Source organism: Myotis myotis, unplaced genomic scaffold (assembly GCF_014108235.1).
Source record: "Myotis myotis isolate mMyoMyo1 unplaced genomic scaffold, mMyoMyo1.p scaffold_m19_p_11, whole genome shotgun sequence".
NCBI classification, from domain to species: Eukaryota; Metazoa; Chordata; class Mammalia; order Chiroptera; family Vespertilionidae; genus Myotis; species Myotis myotis.
This window is the reverse complement of record NW_023416315.1, coordinates 30,606,314-30,620,782: the sequence shown is the minus strand read 5'-3', so window position 1 is coordinate 30,620,782 and position 14,469 is coordinate 30,606,314. Positions and strand designations below refer to the sequence as shown.

General features: G+C 37.8%; 1 protein-coding gene across 5 annotated transcripts in view; it reads right to left on the bottom strand.

The window, feature by feature from the left end:
* The window catches only part of ETV1 (ETS variant transcription factor 1), an 85,800-nt gene that overhangs the window by 32,534 nt on the left and 38,797 nt on the right, over nt 1-14,469 (bottom strand). For all 5 annotated transcript variants that reach the window (XM_036328019.1, XM_036328015.1, XM_036328016.1 and 2 more), the window contains 3 exons: nt 9,337-9,466; nt 6,543-6,731; nt 1,771-2,018 (listed from right to left, as the gene is read on the bottom strand). In XM_036328019.1, coding sequence (XP_036183912.1) covers nt 1,771-2,018; nt 6,543-6,731; nt 9,337-9,466 — 567 coding nt within the window. The remainder of the gene's footprint in view (nt 1-1,770; nt 2,019-6,542; nt 6,732-9,336; nt 9,467-14,469) is intronic.

The following is a 14,469-nucleotide window of genomic DNA, read 5'->3' as shown; positions in this document are numbered from 1 at the left end:
GGATTTGAAATTTACAGAGAAAAATGAATCCTATCTGTAATAAAGTCCATTGTATTGCAGAGTTCTTAATTATGGACGTAAAGCATGGACAAATAAGAAAGATTCTAAACTGAACACATTATGGTACATTTTGGGATATTCTCCAAATTATAAGGTCTGGGCAAGAATTCAAATAAAAGCCTTCCCACCATATGTTTAATTTTTTTAAATAACTGAACCAAATAAACTGATAAGTAATTAAGCGTATTTATCTCCTCTCATTCCTTGAAAATATACGACCATTACAACCTGGAAAGCTAGGTTTAACCTGAAACTTGGGAAAATGTCTAAGATTAGCCCTAGGATAGGATGATTTGGAGCCAGCTTCCAGTCTTCAGACCCCCATCTCACCCCATTTCTTGCTTCTCTTCCTATCCCTCAAGCCTACATTTTGCAATAAATACCATGGGGCCTCACATGTGAACATAAGGGCTAACCCAAGCTCCATCTTCATCCCCCTACAAACAGCTGCCTTTTGGCCACCTCCTTAGACTTACGGGTACACACAGAAGCACTGTGCTCTGCCTTCAGAAAACTAGGCCTGGGAGGGCTGATGGGCAGAGAATTCATGGGTCTTGGGTAGCTGGTGCACTGCCTGGAAATGGAGGCATGGCCTCTGAGTGGGCAGTTCCTCTTGTTAAGTTTCTTTTTGAGTTTCTTGCTCAATGAGGAAGGGTGGCCAGAGGCCAGGGGGAGATTCTCAGTTATAGGGCTCCCTCTTGCCAAGCTTTTAGGGTAGTTTATAACAAAGCAAGTGGTTTTATGCAAGTTGGAAACTCAAGACTCAGACACAATGTTCTTTCCTTGAACAGAACTGAGAAAAACTCAGCAATTATTCCTAGAGAAGCAATCGTTCCTTCATAAAGAACTTCCATAATTTAGCACCCTAACAAAAGAAAATTATTTTGTTTTCAAACATTTCCAAGTCCACAACCATCTAATGACCACGTTTCAATGTTAATAATAAATATCTTGCAAATTCATATAAGCAATGGCCTTTATTTTATACTTTTTTTAAAAAAGTCCCTGAGATGTCTGAAAAGCAGATGTCCTGATTTCGAGGAGAAACTACACACAAATGAGTTAAGTAATTTTTCTAAAGTCTCAAGGTCAAATTTAGCGGTTAACATCTGCAAAAGATTTAAAAGCTCCTTATTTTTAGGAAAACCCTTTCTCTATCTTGATATACTACTTTGTGGGGTCTTTCTGCTTCAGGAAGACTAAAGCTAAGCTCTATGAATAACTCAGAAATCTGTATTTCTGTATTCCTCTCCTAGCATGTAAGAATCTTTCATTCTGGGCCCTTGGAATCTTGCCACCAATAAAGGAAAAAACAAACAAAAAGCTATAAGCAATAAGTGACCCAGTGCAGAACATTACTCTCTGTAAACACTGTTAACTAGATCGTGCTTGAGTAGCAAACAGAAAAGAAGCCCAGAATCCAGAAAAGAATTACAAGGTTACTTACTCTCTTGGGCTGAGAATGTGTCTAATTTTACAAATTGTACTCTTCTTTGTACTGGTTTCACATCTAGACACTATTTCAACCATCAGTTCATGACAAAATGGTTTGATTGCCCCATCCTTCACATATAAAGATTCAAAGAAGTGGTAAAATCAGAAAGATCCCACCCAGAAATAGTCAGGAGCCGCCCAGTCTGATGCCAACACTACTCCAAGGAGCAAGCCAGTGAAAATGTGTCTTAAATGTAACGTAAAACATGGGCCTACCTGAATCATATGCAAAATCTCTGGGTTCCTGTTTAATCATCAGAGGTGGGGGGAAGCTTTGGCTGGGCGCGCCACCAACCATGGTGTTGTGTTCATACACTGGGTCGTGGTACTCCTGCTTAAAGCCTTGAGGTGGGAAGGGGATGTTGGGCTCAGACATCTGCCGTTGGTACATAGGACGTCCTTCCCTTGGCATTGTTGGCAAAGGAGGAAAGGAATTACAGGGTTCAGAAAGCTGGCGGCGAAACCTGGGAAATCAGAGAGCATGTTTCAAATAAAACAATAAGAAGAAATACTCTTTAAAATACTGCACAATTTTTAACTGTATAATGAACATGATACCAACTGATCTAAGACATAAATGTTTAATAATTACTTCATTTCTCCCTCCTGGGTCAGTGGCGCTGTGCTTTTTAATCTTAATATGACAGGTGCTCCCCTTCTAATTAGTCACTATCAGCATCATTTTGGTCCAATACAATACGTTAAAGGTGTGCTCTGAGTAGGCCTAGGAGAACAGTTTATTACTTTGAGAACATACATACCCTTAGAGTAAAAATACCCAATCCTAAATCAATTGGATCATTTACCAGATTTTCATATTAAGAGGGCCTCAAATAATTATATACTAGGGAAAAAACAGGAAAATTTTAAAGAATCTGATCTCAAACTACATCCTCTACCTTTTAATTCTGTTACCTAACTAATCCACAAATAAAAGTAACCAAATAAAAAGCTACCTACTGGTTTTCCTTCCTCCTCCATCAGTTACTGAGGAAGCAAAAGACGAATGACTGTCTTCTCAATGGGGCAGGGCTCTTAAATCTTCAACTATGTCCTAAAGAATACTATATCTACTGGTAAATAAAACTAGACCATGTAGAGACTAAACCAAACTTATTTTTAAAAGACCATCTCATTACTATCAAACAGTAACACAACACATTGGCTTCTAATAACTTCTAATGAAATCTCAAGTTGATCAAGATAAGCATACAATATACAGCAGAGCTCCAAAGATGGAAATAGCGTGGTGCATTGCATAGGTTGAGGACTGGTTGTGCTGTTAGACCCTGAAGAAGTTTGGAGGTCTTAGAAGGAGGCTGAGAGTGAGTCTCTGCTCCTTCCTGCTTGGTAAACTCTATAATGATTGGCTAATCTTGTGCTCGGTCAGTTCCGTGTATCTCATCCATAATATCATTGACCCACCACAAACATGTGGATTAATTAAAGATTTAAAAGTGCTCTAAAAATGCCCAGGAGTGCTTAAAAATAACCAACCCAACATTACTATGAGCAAATAGAAGCCTATTAAATAACTCCCTTCTTCCCCCTCACTCCACTAAAAGCATTTTAGAGGCTTTAATTTGGAAAGTTAACATTTAATTTTGGTAACGTTAAATGAAAATAAGGTAAAAGCTAAAGAGTTACAAAGCAGTTGCTTTAGCATTTCTAAGAAGCCTGAACCCTGGTAAGTACCAGAATCCCACCTACACCTACAGAAAATAAACTTAGAAACCCCGATATTGCAAAAACCATGAGGCTGAATGGCAATGCACTCATTTCCCTTTCCTTGCTTATTTCATTAGTCAAAAAAAAAAAAAAAAAAAAAAGAAACAGAAATTATCATTAAGAATTGTCAAGGAGTGAATCAGAAAATTGTAACTTGAAGTTAAAATAAGAACCCAGCTCACCCGGGAAGCCTTGAAAGGAAGTTAATAACACTTGTGTTAAAAGCTTTGTAAGGAATCAAGCCATTTGTTTTTAGGAATGAACCTGATTCCAGTTGGTACAATCCGAGGACCACATCTTCTCTCACACACATGCTTCATAGGGAGCTAGCTACCAGTTAGTGGTGCCTGGGGATGCAAAGGGGACACATGCTAACTGACTAGCTTAGGGAAGGTCTGCATGGAGGTCTGGCAAACTCAGAGCCCTAAAGGGTGGCCCGGAAATAAAGCTTTTTAAACTAAAAGCAGTTTATGGTGGGTAGTCATATCATAAGTCAGTATCTTCCCTGACAAAGGTCAATCTTTACCTTAACTAAGCCTGTCTATTGTCTTTTGCATATATCATAACATTCCTTGGGAATGTCAGGGTAACTCTCCTTTTCCAGACCCCTTAGGGCACAACCAATATACCAGGGCCAAGACCATAAATTATCTTTGTTTTATCATGTTCACTGTTGACGTAACTATCCTGTACCCATCTAGGTAAAAGATGTATTGTCTATCATTTGACTTTTCATCCAATTCCACTCTCCCCCTCTGCTTTGCTTCCTCCCACCTCCCTAGTCTATCACCAGTGGATTTCACGTAACTCACTTGCGTCATCTCTTTTGATTGCAATGTATAAAATAAGGTGTAAAACTGCCACTCTCCAAGCATGATCTCAGAGATTTCACTTCCTGGCAATTGTGAACAGTTTGGCTCAAACTCACAAAAATTCTTCATAGGTTCGAATGTTTCTTACGTTGACATGGCATTCTTATGAGCAGCTGACCTACTATAAAGAGAAGGTGACTCAAGAAGCTTCTGGAAGAGTGTTAATAGGTAAGGGCAACATGGTGAGGAACTCTTGGATAAAGGAAAACAGTCTATAACGGGTGGGAAAGAGTGAGAAAAGAGACCAGGCTCCTTCGCAGCGGGTTCAGAAAAAAGAGCCAAAGGGCTGACCTGAAGAGCCGAATGAGCCATGCAAAGAACGCAGGGGGCAGCCCAGAGTGGGGCGAGGTGCCCAGGCTGGAGGGGGCTATTTGGGGAAAGGATCTGTTCCCAGAGAAAAGTTGCCATTTATAACTGAGGGACTGTCATTTGTTGGCTCGAGCCCTCCGAGAAATCCTCCTCAGAAACATACGGCTTCAGAGATTTTCCTGGGATTGGCCAGCTGGTACTGTCCTCAAAACACGATGGGGGGCAGTGGGAAAAGACCCTGAGCTTCCCTCTGGTAGTTCCGGACCGGCTGTTCTCAGTCTCAGGTATTTGACTTCAAGTAGAGAAACTCAAATGGATTTGGCTAAAGCATTTCAAGTTAGGTCACCTGAAAACAGGCTCAGTACTTGGTCACGACTCACCTTCCATAGAGATAGCTTTTCTGCACAAAGAGCCAACTCTGCAACCTAGAATTCTGGCACGCGTTCGGAGAGTGAGAGACTCAGGTACGAAGAATTCTGGGAAGTCATCAGAAGTGGACAAAATACAACTGGCTTCTTTTTCCCTCTCAGCCCTGCACAATGTGCATCTGTTTAATGGCCCACCCTGCAGTGGGATTTCTTTCATCTGTATTTACGAAACTGTTTACACAGATGCACATACCACTGCGCTCTGACGAGGTCTCAAGTCTATCGGGTGAGAAGGCAAAGATCACTGGGAGCATTTGGTAACGAAAGCAAGAGAGGGCTGCGTGATGGAAACAAAGGTAGAAACGATGCGGCTTAGTTTCGCATTGGAAAGAATGCTTTCATCTTAGCCCTTCACACCAACAGAGTTTGACTGAATGTGAGACTGAGTTGGTTTAAATAACCTAGAAAAAGCAGATCTGAGTAGTCCCTTCTTTTCAGCGCGTTGCACATCTGCTGATATAGAGGATGACTTTGGCTGAGTTATTTTCCTAATGGTGTCAGAGCCAGTTTGTCCTGGCTTATTATTACATTTTCAGAAATTCTGTAAGTCAATTGTTAAAGACAGCCATTATGAAGAAAATTATGTAAATTTATATTTTTTTAAAAATTACATTACAAAGGCTATTCATATTCCAACCTCATCACTCCCTAATTAATAGTGTTACTATTAATTTTGTTCTTGAGGTTATGACTAGAGTATCTATATGGTAGAAATACTATAAAATGGAGTGCTACTGAGCCTCTCTTTCCAATTCTACAGTCAAGGTTGTCATATTGATAGCCTGCAGTCAGCCATGGGGGGTATTTGTATCAAATGCCTACAGATCAGGTCTTTTGGGTTTTCTCCCATAGAGCCTGTTGTTCAATATTTACCAGCATACTACTGGCTCTATGCAAGTACAAGGTAGAAGGGGAAGGAAAAATGAAGTACATAATCAACCTGTGTTTTAAGTTGTATTAAGACCTTTAAAAGTCTCCTAACGTTTTATTCAAATGTAAATTTCCTCATCTCTAGGAGTCAGGAATAATCTACCACAGCATTCTTCCTAGTTCCATGCTCTGGTCCTTGCTTTCTCCTTTCTGAGTAATAATAATTTGACCTCTATCTCTTTAACTTTACATTCTCAGTGTCCAGGGTCATGTGTCTACTGGCATTAAATATTCATAATATGGAAAGTATGGAAAATGATTTAATCAAATAAGTTCTGCTCTGCAAAACTGTGTACAGCTACGCTATCCAAACTAAGGTAAAGAACCTAATTCCATAAGCCACCTACTAAAATTAGTCTCCCAACTTTATAGAACAAGTACACACATATGCTCATAAAAAAATGCCATGATCTGATTTAAAGTGTAAGTGAAGCAATTTAATTCAGGCAAAGCAAAGGGGAGGTGTTCAAATGTCAGTACATAGATTAATTTTCCATTTTAGCAACAAATTTAAATATTTATAAAAGGACTCTTTATAAGTGACCTTCTTCACAAATTATTTATAACTATAGAGAGGCAAGCTCTTTCTAAAAATATTTTGCCCAGATGCGCAAAATTAATATGTTCACCCTAAATCTACTATAGGTCTTAGGAATTGGTAACAGAGGCTCTTCCACGAATACTAAAAACAATTTTGACAAAAACAGTATTTGCAATATACCTGTGATCCATGGGGTATCTGCTGTCTTGCATGGACTGTGATGGAGGGAGGTGAGCTGGGAAGGTGTGGTCAGGTTTTGGAGTGTGAGTTGAGTTTGGAGATGCATGATGTAGTGGGGACACTGGAGTGCTGGATGGGGTTGGTGGGTTGGAGGGCCTCATTCCCACTTGTGGCTTCTGATCATAGGCACTATCCAAGGCATAAGAAAAAAAAGAGAGAATATTTGTTTCTTTGGAGAACTTTAAAAAAAATTCTAACCTAAGGAAACAACAAAACATTTTAGGTGTAAGTCATAAAGGAGTTAGAATTTCATGTCTTTTGGTGTTTGTAATTCTAGAACATGTAATCTTCAAAACTGGAACACACTTTAACAGAAAACAGAATAAGTAATAAATTGGTAACAGCATACATATAAAATGTATATGTTTAATATATATACAAACAACTTAATATGAGGAAAAGCACTATCTATGAAAGCAGTGGCATAATTTCCATCTATTCTTGATATGTTTCTTGGAGCAAGTTTCATAGATCTTTTCAACTTCATTAAATTACCCTGATATTATAATTCTTCTATATTACATTAGATTTCAGAACAAGAACATCAGTTTAATAAGATGGAGACCATACCTGGCTTGACTTTATTTGTGGTAGAATTTTAAGAAGGCAATGCTTTGGCTTATTTTCATTTTTTATATAAAATAAATGATGCTTGCTATTAACTTCCTCATATGGGATAATAAAGATTAATGGAGCAAATTAAAATCTCTCTGATATATTTAAACTTTCTTAGAGTATAAGAACAAAATGATGTTCTTAGGAATAACATTCTATTGTCATAATCTAAATTCTAAACACTTGCAAAGGAATAAAATGAGTAAGCTTGTTTATGAATTTCAGTTGATTTTCCTATGTGTGCCTTTCAAGGATGTGATCTAACTAATTTTTGTAATCTAAAAAATATTTTACTAAAAACAAATTTTACTTATATTTCCAAATTAAGAAGATATTTCCAGGTTAAAATACTGTATTTCCTTGTAACAAAAAGAATTCATCAATACATATTTTTATTTTAAAACAAAAACATTTCTTTTAGCATTGATTTATGAAATAATTTATTCTGTTGCTTCATCTATACAAGAGAATTACATCCAAATGTAAAAATACTTTTCAGAAGCGAAGTTGTATAGGCTGTTTAAGTCTGTACTTGCCTAAAAGTACAGCTAATGGTACTCACCATGTTCGGTTCTACTTGTTTTCTTTACCAATATTTCTAAATGAGAATCTACTTTTATAAAATCACCTCTTTCCCATGTAAAAAGAAAAAATGATCTCTCCTTTGTTCTAGGATATTACTTCCCCCCCCATGAAATGTTATATTTACAGTTTGTATATAGAAGGAAGTACCAGAATTTAATCCATAGATCCCTGTGGGAATTATTGGTCCCCAGGAAGAACCTCAAAATAGTCAGGCAATTCCTCTACTGTTGATTTATGGATATTAGATATACCATATTAAGCAGTGGTTATTTCATAGGCACACTTTTGATCAATGCTGAAATTCAATGACAATTCTGTATCTTTTGGGCTCATTAATTAAACATTCTTCAATATGTTAAATAATTATTCTGTGAACACATAACACTCTTGAAAAAATATAAACATGAGGAACACTATAAAATGAAACTCGGATCAATACTGTTTTATCTAAACTGAGTATGCTTTAATAGTTAGCTTCAACAGGACATCTTTTTTTATAACAGCTTTGTAGTTTTAATTGAACTGGTTCATAATTTCAGGCTCTGGTAACTCCTAGAAAAGCAGATATAAAAGACAAGTTTGAGTGTGCATAAATAGTAATAGAATAAATAGTAATAGAATAAATAGTAATAGAACATGTAAGCATTGGTCAGCTGCTGAGCGATTACACAAATCTAAGTTTCTTGAATCTTATATACCCTGGTATAGAGTCTAAGTAGTAAACATATAAGAAAATGTAAGATCCACTTAGATCATAACGTATTATGAACTTGAATCAACCTAACTTACAAAACTGCAAATATTTATAATTATTTTTTAAGTTTCCAGCCTAACTCCTTTTAAGAACCAAGTTTCTACTATAATTGAGAGTAATAATACTCAATACACAGAGCCAACTTCTTCCTTATGCAATTAGAGGCCAATGTGAAAAGTAGCAGAATGCAATTTACTGTGAAGGGTTTTTAATGAACATGTATGTTATCAAATTTTCTAACAAATGAACAATGTACTTTTATTGCTCCACCCTTTATTATCATCAGAAGGAACAACTGGCTTTTTAATAGATAATAGCCTCTGCGAGGCCTTATAAAATTCTAACTTTATTACAATTGTCCATAAACACATCTTATAGATCATCTGCAAAGCCTGTCAGATAACTAATGTACTGCTGAGACATGCCAAATGTTTCTTTTTTTTCTACAAACTCTATCTAAAGTGCATAATGCACTCATTCTAATAAGAACTTTCAATAGCTGCTTAGGCCAAGTAAGACCCTCTTTTCCCACCCAGGATACATCACTGAGTAGGAAAAGCAACCAATAATGTGGATGAAAATTATTGCTTTAAAATTATCCTAAAAGTGTGTGACTGGATGGTAAATGGTTTTTTGGCGTTCTTCTAAACACATTACCTAATTAGCTTGTTATATGCTGACAAGATGACTCATAAAAGTTGATTTGAGATTTTATATTAGGTTCTGGACTTTTTGTTTTGATAAGAACCACCATCCTATATAGACACCTGATTGCTTTACCTGACATTGTACAGGCACTTTTCTCCATAGCTGAATTTAAAGGGGTGTTCTTGACTGCAGGCTGAGCCGAGTTCTGAACATGGACTGTGGGGTTCTTTCTTGATTTTCAGTGGTAGGCCATGAAAAGCCACTAGAAAACAAAACAAAAATACAAAAATGAAATGCAGTTAAGAATTAAGTATATTAAGCTGCTCTACTTCTCTTGGTTAAAATGTCACTAACATTACATATTAACTGCCCTAGAAAAGAAAAATCACGTTTCATTAATTTCACCGAAGAAGATTCTGGAGAATCTCTGTATCCTCCTTTTCTGTTTATTGTCTAACAAAATTCATGCTTGAACTCTCCTCACTTTAAGGGAATCACTTGTAATTTGCTTAGCTGATATTAATTTAAAAAGCTCTGCTTTCAGAAAGTATGTTTTGAAAACAGTTCAGGAAGGTTTCCAAGGATTAAAACAGAAAAAAAAAAATAGGAAGGAATTAACTGAAGACTGGAACATAAAAAATACGAAAGAATTAACTGAAGACTGAAACATAATTTTAAGCATTATTGAAAGGAAAATAGCTCAAATCCATCATTAGTAATGGTTTAGTAGAATGGCAACTATGAGAAAGAAAATTTAGGTGCAGGTCCACTGGAAACCGGTGATAATTGGGGCAAAAATCTCCACATCTTTGAAGGGAATGCTTATCTGTAAAATAGACATAAAGTGTCTGCCTATCTACTTACCAGAATTGTGAGGATGACATATGAAAGATATGTGACAATTATTTGTCATTTGTAATCCACCATAAAACAATTATTCTCTATCACGTTTTCTCTTTCTTCATATGACAACATATGGCGATGCTTATATTCATTGTTTTATACAAATACAAAGATCACATAAAATATGAAGGCTAGCAGACATGTATATTTGAAGGAAACCATAGCTTTAAAAACAATTCTTAACACTACATATGTTTTATTCTTTTATATGAAATATTAAAATTACCTATGAGAGATCCTGTCAGACAACTGATGTTTTAGTATACGTGGAAAATTGGTAAAAAGAGAAAACATAGACATGAGAATGGAAAGGGCACCTGTTGCAGTGCTGGAAATATTTTATATCTTGCTCTGTATGGTGCTTATTTGATAATATACACCTGCAAAATTACAATAAATGCATATCTCAACAAAAAGCTTAAAAATGTGAGGGGCATCAAGCAATTCTATACAAATTAAGCTATTTCAATGCACCTGGCTTCCTGTTTCAGCAGACACCTGAGAATGTGCTTCAATGCACAGGATAAATAATTCCTGATGAGGAAAGGGAGGAATGACAAGTTTGGGGCACCATCAGGAGAGGTTGCTAGCATGCCAGTAGCCTCCTATCAAAATGCCCAATAGTATCAAACTAGAAGCATCTTGGTGGTGATCATCCCACTGTCTGTCTTGAGCTCTAGGGCTTTCAGAAGCTTTCAGGCACCTCCTGAATTGACTTTAGAAGAAAGGATATAAGGATTCCCCGCTCGCCGCACCCCCCTCCCCGCCACCACCAAGTGCTATCAGAGGCAAGTTGATACATACACTCAGAATTCCAAATCTGGCCAACAATCTAATTACCCAGGTAACACACACAAAAAAAAACAACGCAAAACAGAGATTTCCAGCCTCCATATTATAGGTTGAATTGTATTCCCCTAAACATTCATATACTGAAGTCCTAACCCTAGTACCGCACCTGTGCCCTTATTCGGTAAATAAATGAAGATGAGGTCATTAGGGTGAGATCTAATCCAATACGATCAATGTCCTTACAAAAAGGGGGAATTAGGATACAGACACACTCACAGGAGGACACCATATGAAGATGAAGGCGGAGTTCAGAGACTGATGCTTCTCCAAGCCAAGGAATGCCAAGAGATTGCCAGCAAACCACCACAAGCTAGGAGAAAGGTCCAGAATAGACTCTCTCACAGCACCCAGAACCCTGCCCACACCTCCACCTCAGACTTCTTGCCTCTAGAACTCTGAAACAATACACGGGTGTTGTTTAAGCCACCCAGTTGATGGTAGTTTGTTATGGCAGCCCTAGCAAACTAATGTACCATTCCCAGAAATTCTGATTCACCGAGGCTGGGATATATATCAGGCTTCTGTATGTTACAAAATTTCTAGGAGATCGTCATAACTGGGTTAACTTCAAACCCGTTGTGATACTCGACACCACCTGGATCCAGTGTGAGCGGCACTGAAATGGGTCCAGTGCTTGAAAAGACTTAAACAAAAACAAAAACAATGTCTTCCTTTTCGTTAGATGCCAACACTCAAGAATTCTCACAGGTTCTCTACTTCCGGAACTTGAGGGTTTCCCTACCCTCTGGATAACACATTCAACGTGTGTGGGCCTCTTCATCATTGTGGGCTCTTGGAACTGTGATTCTATTTTTCTAATCGTAAGCCAAAGAAGTAATCCAATGAATCTGAGTTGGCTAGGATTTTTTTTTTTAATTGCTGCGTGTGAGAAAAACAAAGAGAAGCTACCCTAAAGAACTTCAACATTTTACACAAGGACCACACGCTGCTTTACTGTCCTCATTGTCACTTTCCTGCTCCCTGGAGAGTCTATATCACAAAAGTGACTTATTTATTCTTAAATCAGGGTGATATAGAGACTCCCACGAAAGGGGGCCAAGCTGAGTGTGTGTTGGGTATTTCATCACGGGCCTGAGAGCCTGAGCGTCTGCTAACAGGCAGTTTTCCAGCTCACTGGCACGGGCACAGGCAAAGCAGCATATTCATTTTGTGCAATTTGCTTTACCTTGCCACATGGAGTTGGTGCATGTAAAAGGCTGTTAAGTACTAAATTATTCCTTATCAAATCACCATCATCTGGAGTCATGATCAACACTAATTAAATTAACTTGCGCTGAACACGGCTCCAGCCTGCTGCCGAGGCTGCTAGACATTTCATTTCGCTTACTGTACGGTCCGTGCTGGGTCTGGAACACAGAGCTCCCGGCATCTGCATTGTTTGTAGTCTTAATTAAAGTGAATCATTCCTCCTTCAAGTGTATCAAATCAAGGGAGTTAACTCCTTCATTTCATTTACAAAGAAGTGACGGTTCAAAGGGATGTTCCATTACGTCTGGATCCCTGACTTCAGACTGTTCAGAATCATTTCGGCAGCCTTCCTCAGGCATCCCTCAAACATGTTTCAAAGCAAACTTAAATGACCCACAACTCCTCTGGCCGGCGAGATCTTTACGAGAAAGAAGCAGAAAGAGGACTGGAGAGCTAGCTGCCTCTTGCGTTTCCCTTTGATGGCTGCTGGACCTTTAAAACCACATCTTAAGGCTGACTAGTGATGACTGTGTTCTCCTAATGGTTAAATCTAAGAACTCCAGAATACCAGGGCTTTTAAAAATGCACTTCCAAAATAAACTTAACCACTTCTTAATTCAAAACGTTTACTTGGGGTTATGGTATTCATCGCAAACTATTTGTTAAATCAGTAACTGCTTCGCTTTTAGATTTATGAACTATGAGGCATCATCTTGCTCCCATTTATTTCCGCGGACATTTTAGGACTCAGGCACAATCCTGTCCTCATTCCCCCGGCGCAGAGACATGCGCTGCGCTTTCCAAGCGCAACAGTGCTGGTATAGGACCACATCTTTGGTTGCGGGTAGACAGATATTAAATCACATTTAAACACCTAAAAAGACAGATGAAGATCATGTATTTTTTAAATTTGCACATAGCAAAATAATTTCCTAAACAAACATGGCGCAAGAGCATTTTTTCGTACCATTACCATTAGAATGAAAACAGACCATGTTTGTTATAGCTGACTGGTTCATGTTTAGCCCAAAGACTAAACAATGAAATCTATGAATCAAATTTTGGTTTATATTTCTTACTGTTTTTTTGGGTTTTTTTTTAGTTTTTTTTTTTTAGAGAGAGAGGAAGGGAGAAGGACAGAGAGAGAAACATCAATGATAGAGAAACATCATCGATTGGCTGCCTCCTACACGCCCCCTACTGGGAATCGAACCTGCAACCTGGGCATGTGCCCTGACATAGAGTCAAACCCATGACCTCTTGGTTCCTGGGTCTATGCTCAACCACTAGGCAACACCGGCTTGGCTCAGTTTATATTTCTATAATGAAGAGGATGGATGTCTTGTAAATTTAAGAAAGGTAGTATGTCTAACTATGGGTGTTGACTTAATGAACTGTGGTTGAGTTTGGAACTGTGATAGAAAGCAGTGGCTATGATGCTTTAAAAGGAAAAAAAAAAAACCTCAAATTTACATAGTATTATAACATTTTCAATCATCTTTACCTATTGCATTTTATTCTCATCATTTAAGACAAGGATATTTATTTTCATCTCCCCATTTTGCAAATATCATTAAAGCATTAAGAAACTAAGCTTCATGTCAAACCAAAGACCTAGAACTTACAATGGGTTAAGAATTAAGAACTCTGAGCTTTTGGCTGCAACTCTTGAACCCTTAGCATATAATTCAAATAAACATCCTTATGATTTATTTCTTACATGAACACCACTATAACATTATATCAGATGTTTCTTTATCCCATCCTTTTCTTATTAATCCATTCATTTGCTATTGGCCCAGATACTGTGCCAGGTACTAGAGGGGGCGGGCAGTGCATATGGAACTACAGAGAGAACACGTAAAGATACAGTCTTACCATCAAGAGCTCACAGAAGTTCAGAGTTTTACTTAGGTTTTTCAAAAAAGAGGTTTTCTCTAAAAAGCATAGAGGCAAATCTTCTTTAAGTTCTATTAATTTGTATGTATGAATGCATATTTCTGTATACATGACCTTAATAATACATCCTTGGCACCTGTATCTAAATGCAAACAACTTTGCAGAGCATTTGTTCTTGCTTTTAGGCATTCTTCCTTCTTTCAATTTGTCACTGTGACCAACACCATTTAAAATTTCACACCAGTCAGATTCCACTGAAGGAAATTTGTGGCTATCCAGCATCTACAGCCTCCCCTGGACTCTGGTACCTAAATGTCACAAGTGATGGTCCCCTTTTCCATGTGGACAGTGAACGTAAATACAATGATAAGTTTTCTTGGGGCTGACCTTTCACTCTGCTTT